Source organism: Morone saxatilis, unplaced genomic scaffold (genome assembly GCF_004916995.1).
Source record: "Morone saxatilis isolate NCDOM2014 unplaced genomic scaffold, NCSU_SB_2.0 Contig5, whole genome shotgun sequence".
NCBI classification, from domain to species: Eukaryota; Metazoa; Chordata; class Actinopteri; family Moronidae; genus Morone; species Morone saxatilis.
This window is the reverse complement of record NW_023340095.1, coordinates 11,997,381-12,003,864: the sequence shown is the minus strand read 5'-3', so window position 1 is coordinate 12,003,864 and position 6,484 is coordinate 11,997,381. Positions and strand designations below refer to the sequence as shown.

The window sequence follows — 6,484 nt, the reverse complement described above, 5'->3', positions numbered from 1 at the left end:
CTTGAAAACAGGGCCCCAATATCACATAATAAACCAGGAGCCACCTGAAGGCCCTTATCTTATAAGTTTAAAATGTGCTTTAATTGTTACACAGTGGAGCTGTGACTTCAGGGGCCCCTCGAGGTCTGGAGGTGCAGAGCTGTTGCATGTTTTCTAGCCCTGTGAAGGAAGGAGGGACAAGCTTAGCTCTAATTTAATTCTGTGTTTCATGCACAGAAGCCTACGTATGTTATTTATGAACATAAACTTATGTAACACTCATTTCTTCTTCATATCAAAACAAAAAAATCCTTTGTATTCTAAACACATGTAAGTGTCTGTGTACGGACGCAATAATCCCCCTATTGTCCCAATAATAAACAAATGGAGTTTACTGTACACTGACAGCAGAGCAGTGCATGGCATGAGCTAGACAATAAGCTCTCAAACTATAACAATAATACATAGTGTCCCTCCATTATCAGCAGTGGATAACACAATCGAGGGTATGTGCAGCCTTACACACGTCCTTGTCTGACACAGCTGATGGTGACTCAGCACAAAAAACGATAATGTGTTGATGGGATTCTTATTTGTTACAGTTAATGTCTGTGTGTCCTTCTACTGCTCAAGAGAGATTGGGTAATAAAATACATACATGCCCTCTAAATATGAAGAATATGTTGTTCTTTTGGTATATTTAGCCCTGTAGCTTATTCCAAGAGGACTCAAATTCAGTTGATCACAAACGATTTGGGAAAATAGCACCAGGAAGACAAAATAAAAAACGTTCCTTGAAATATTGATGAAATACAGCAGCTCTGCACAATATATATTCTTCCAGGAAGCTGTGCATTAGAAACCAGAGGAAGCTTAAACGTATGGGTGGAGGGGGCACCCTGCAGCTGTATCTCCGAGAGGTCTGGGGAAATATGTGAGGCTTCAGATATCTCCAGGAGGAAATATAAAATGCAAAGGAGATGCCAAAAATAAAGGCAGCACAATCAGACCTCTGTGTGAGGAGGCTCACAGGGAGTTCATTTGGCTGCGCAGTTAAGTAACATCTGTGAAATCAAGTTCTCTTAAATAAGAGAAGACTCATGAAGTTATGGACCTTCACAAGGCTGGAGTGGAGCAACAAATGTGTCTTTGTATTTTAATTTAAGGGCTGGAGACATGAAGAATCAGCAGAGCAAGCAGTTATACTCTGAATCTTCAGAACAACAACGCCCTCTAATGTATGGAAAGTGTATTGCCCACTCTGGGTCAGATTGATATATTATAAAGAAAAATTTCCCTCTAATATTTTCAGCTAAATTACACAAACTTTTTAAAGAGAACAAAAACAAATATAATCAAGACGTGGACAAACCTCTGCTCCAGGGTTTCACATCTGGAGGCAATGACTCTTTAGTTTCCACAATAACATAAATTAGTGGCCAGAATGTTTATTTGCACCTCTGGTTACATAAGACAGTAACCACAGATCAAACTGTCCGCAACAGGAATGACGATTTCAACAGTCAGTGGTCCTCCCTTTCACCCTGTCGTGGCTGCATGTCTATTTACACCCAAGATTTTCCCCTGCATTGTGTAGCTAAAATATTAATTCTTTAGCAGGCGCCACACAAATGGAAGGTGCATTTCAAGAGGCTGAGTATCAAACTATATTTATTGTATACAGTATAGGGACAACAAATAATGTACAAATTAAAAAAAAAAAAAGTGTAATATCTGCCAATGTCACCTCGCAAATCTAACAAATGTTAATTATTAAAATGAAGGCAGACATTCTTATAAAACAAGATTTCTAACAACACACAAGTCAAAACAAACTAAACAGCTGTTGATAATGTTTGGATAGATTGATGGACAACACAGCACTGACTTAATATTTGTTTATACACTGATTGAAATATATATATACCCTTAGATGAGATGACTCAATTTCTGGACTGGTAAAAGCGAATTATTTTTATTCTCATGTCCTGAAAGGTGGAAGAAGAAAAAAAAAAAAATCAATTTACACATCAAGAGCACTGTTCTCCTGCTGTGCAGCAACATAGACCACTGTTACAGTCACGGTAACTTTTTACATTTATTAACCAAACCCTTTTTATAAAAGAAGACTATTCATTTAGCTTTTTGGTCCAGAAACATTACTGTACTTTATTTACCATTCACTTAAATCCGTGTTGAGTGTGACAGTATTGAGGTAAACCATCCATATGGATCTTTTTCGGCACGAGCAAGTGTTTGTTTTAGCAAATGTTGAAGGTTGAAGGTAAAATGGGCGTAGATACAACTAATTATTTACCTGTTCCTTTAAAATTCTACTAAAAGTTTGTTGTATGTCATAGCGCCATTTCCACCTATAGAGAGAAAAGCAGGCCCCCTTTCCAGCGGTTTTCCTCCATAGCAATCATATCACGCACATGAATTAAAAATAGTCAAATTTGAATGCTTACAACAATTTGGAAAACTTAAAATGAAAAGAAAAAAAAAAAAAGATTTTGGCATGGAGTTTAGCTTATGCTTTATGAAGACATGCAGGAGTTCCTCTCAACATCAGAAGAACACAGTGGGTTTTTACATTACGAGCCATATCTGATCCGAGATGTGTCCCTGCCTTGGACAATATTTCAAATCATCCATTTATGTGAATAAAACACATTAAAATAAAATAATAATAATAAGCAAAATAGATTACCCTTGCATCTCAAAGTTAGGATTGGCCCGCAAATTTGAAAAACCTCTACCTTCTTTATGTGTTTTGTGAAGAGCCTGACATGTTAGCCAAGCGGGGGGGGGGGGATTAAGTAAAAACAGAAATAAACAAATACAACATGAAAATAATGGTGTGGATGTTCTTCCAAGAGTCCACCTCCAACTTAAGAACAAACTCCTCCTGTCTGTTGTTGAAATACATCAATAGTGTCCTCATCCTCCATCTCCAGCTGTAAAAACAAGGAAAAGAATTACATCATTTATTCTACAGCTAATGTATAATATTGATCCTCGCGGACATAGAACTGGGTATCGAACCCGAATACTTTTTGGTACAGACAGGAGTCTGTGTGTGTCTTGTACTGGGCTCGTTTGAGTCACAATTTTGTAGTTCCCGATTCAAATCAACATCTGTACAAATGTATTTAGGTCATTTCTTAGATGGCTGTTTGTATTTAGACATTTCACCTTTTGCTTCTTTTGTTAAAAAAAAAAAGTTTTGTTAAGAAACTGTATTATTTTTGTTTCAGTACTTAAAATCTTGTATCCAGTGAGATGACATTTCCTTCCAGCTACATACAGTATAGTTTCACACTGATCAAACAAATCTAATCTCAAGATACATGCAGCTTTAAAGAAAGTCATTTTGAAGCAGGCCATTAGCTTAGCTTAACATTAAGAGTGGAAACGGTGAAACGGTTACCCTGGGTCTGTCCAAATAAAGTCAACATACCAACACCTTTAAAGCTCTAACAATTTCTATCTTGTTTGTTTAATCCGTAAACAAACAGAACTGTCAAAACAACTACTGCGATACTGGGAGTTACTTGCTGAAAATATGCCACATGAAACACACGTTTGAGTGGAGAGAGACTTACACAGTGGGTTGTAATTAATTATAGTTTTATTATTGGGCAGAACTGTTAGACTAATGCTTCCTATGAGCAACTAAAATCATATATGAGTTACAATAATTACTGCAATGGAGCCAAAAAAACAAGAAATTAATAGCATCAACTGTCCTTCATTTAAATCACAAGTCAACAAATAACTTACAGTTATATATTGTGCAATTCTTGCACAATGAACCGTTACTGCTGGAGGTTCAGTCTATATGTGGAAAGTTTCCATCAATTATTTGAGGATAACAAGGCGTGCAGCAAGGTCAGTGGTTCCACATAACCTACACTGTGAATAGAAACCTGTATGAAGACAACAGCAGTAATCCCACAGTGCTGTGTTTCATCAGTATGCTGTTCTGAAGCACAAACAAAACTACTAGTTTCCTCTCACAATACATTTTTGAAATTCCACAACCTGCAAAATAACTGCAGTACAATAGGTACGATAAAAGGTTTTTAAAGCAAATAACATTATGGCAAGTTATCAGGGCACGAAATCTGAGTGTTTTGAACATGATACATTAGTGTAAGTGCAAGTCGACTCTCCACTGTGTGTGTGTGTGTGAATCCTGTGGGAGTCAATTTCACTATGGATCACATGACTGGGAGAAGACAGGACAAATGACAACAGGGGTGGGTGTGAGAGGAATCATAACAACATAACAACGTCAGTTTTTATACAAATAAACGCTATTTTCTTAGTTGTTTGTTGTATATATATTAGGAATATTGAGTCCAGCTTCACCAACCTGTGCAGGTGTGTCTGTTTCATTAATTGGCTGTCCATCAAACCTAAACCTTATCTGACGAATTGACAATCCCTGTAAAAGACAGAACAGACAGAAATGGCATTTTAGTGACATTTTGCATCCAGTTACCAACTAAACAATACACGACACAGATTATTGATGTGGCAGCGTTATAATTAGTGTTATTAATGAAGTCAGCTCAGAAGTCTACCTTTACAAGAGGCAAGGTTTGTGTTCCAGTCACTTCAGAACAAACGTACCTGTCTTTCGCAGTATGCCTTCATTAGTTTGCTGAGCGGGGTATGCCTCTTGATTTTGAACTGTACAACTGACCCATCCTGACCAGCCACCTTGAGGTTAATGTGGTCGTTCTCCGTCTTCACTCCTTCCTGTAACAAAAACCATCATCATTATCATCATCGTCATCATCAGCAGCAACACACCGGTGCTCAAGACGCCCCCCGTGATCAGATTAACCGGTGGCGATTAAGGCTGCACAATTCATGGAAATATTATGGAAATTGCAATATGCAAATCGCAGAAGGTAAAATGTGTAACAAAATATCCTTATAATGAAGTACTGGAGATCTGAAGAGACATCCGGGCCTTCAAATCTTGTTCTCCAGATGTAAGAAAACATGTACGGACCCCCCCCCCAAAACTGTAACATCATCGTGATTATAACAGTTTCCTTCAGGGAATATTACATTTGTGGTGTAAAAACGATCATTCTCACACTAACTGTGAATCATATTGCAATACCTGTTTGAGCAAGTTTCAATACGATGTCTTTATTATATCGTCCAGCAATCACCTGAACTGTGGGCGGAGGGTGTTTGTACTTAATTCATATATGACGACCACAGTTTAACGTGGAGACTAATGGATCCTGCTTATTGATACACACACACAGCACACGTACAGGGCAGGCGACACAGCAACACACACACACACACAGAGCCAAGACAATAAGGAACCAGATGGGAATGTATTGGGAATCTCTATACATTAAGAGAAAGGGCACTTCAGGAAATCGCTTCCTCTTCCTGTTTTCAACATCTGCAGTTACTTGAACGCAACCTGCCTGCGACGCATTCAGGTGTTCGTCCCCAGTTAGCGTTAATCTGAACACCGGCGTAAAGTAACAACAGCAGCAAACTTAAACTCACCGGCTTATTTTAAGTTAGATATCGTACAATACAGGAAGAGCTCGGTAGCAGAGGCAGGCTCAAACACACACACACACACAGATATATATAACGCTTAGCATAGCAACGCTAGCCCGAGCTCAAACTGGCGCAAAGCCACAATGGCGCAAATGAAAGAGGGAGAGAGAGAAAAACCAAATCATTCATTTCACTCGCAATTTCTGATAGCGACGTTGGCGAAACACAAGTTTAATTCAAACCAGTGAGTAGCAGGAGCTGGATGTGGGTGTTGGTGGGACGCTACAGCAACCCGAAGGAAAAACTGCGCCTGAAGCCGAAAAAGAGCCGCAAAACAAAAAAAAAAAAAAAAAAATCTGTCCACCTTTGTTTTCTCCGTCGACCCGCTCAAATGCGGTTTATCTGCGATACAGCCGGAGAGCAGGGGTAGCTTAGCACAATGCGCTAACGTTAACGCGAAACTAGCGCCAGTAGCTGCTCGCCGGTAAAGAGAAACAAACCACAGTACTGACCTTCGGCTTTTCTTCAGACATTGTGCTACCGACCCGGGGTGTATTAATAACGCGGAGACCAGGCTGTTAACGGGGGAAGCGGGTTATCGGTTCCTCCGGCTCTTTCCTTTGGACCGGGAGCGCGCACTGATATTTAAAATGTAATTCGACCAAAACGGTCACGTGTTCCACTTTTCCACGGGGCCGCGGGTACGAGAGCGCGCAAGGTAATATGCGCATGCCCGTGAGATAGGTTAAAAAAAAAAGAAAAAAAAAAAAGGGGCCCCATTGTAAGGTGACCCCTTTTAGTCCGGGTCAGGGTCGCTCAGAGGGAACAACAATAACGATAAAAATAGTAAACAGATAGAGAAACAGAGAGACAACAAACCAACCAGGAATATGATTTTTTTCAATCAATCAATCAATCTTTATTTGTATAGCAAAATGTAAAGTGCTTCACACATTTTATC

The 6,484-nt window shown here is 39.2% G+C and overlaps 1 protein-coding gene across 1 annotated transcript; it reads right to left on the bottom strand.

Moving 5' to 3' along the window:
• Positions 1-1,881: 1,881 nt before the first annotated feature.
• Positions 1,882-6,173, bottom strand: sumo3b (small ubiquitin like modifier 3b). The gene is made up of 4 exons (XM_035676909.1): positions 6,036-6,173; positions 4,618-4,746; positions 4,358-4,429; positions 1,882-2,936 (listed from the first exon to the last, which is right to left on the bottom strand). The coding sequence occupies exons 1-4, from the start codon at positions 6,054-6,056 to the stop codon at positions 2,871-2,873; spliced, it is 288 nt and encodes a 95-aa protein (XP_035532802.1). The 5' UTR covers positions 6,057-6,173; the 3' UTR covers positions 1,882-2,870.
• Between the last annotated feature and the right edge of the window lie 311 nt (positions 6,174-6,484).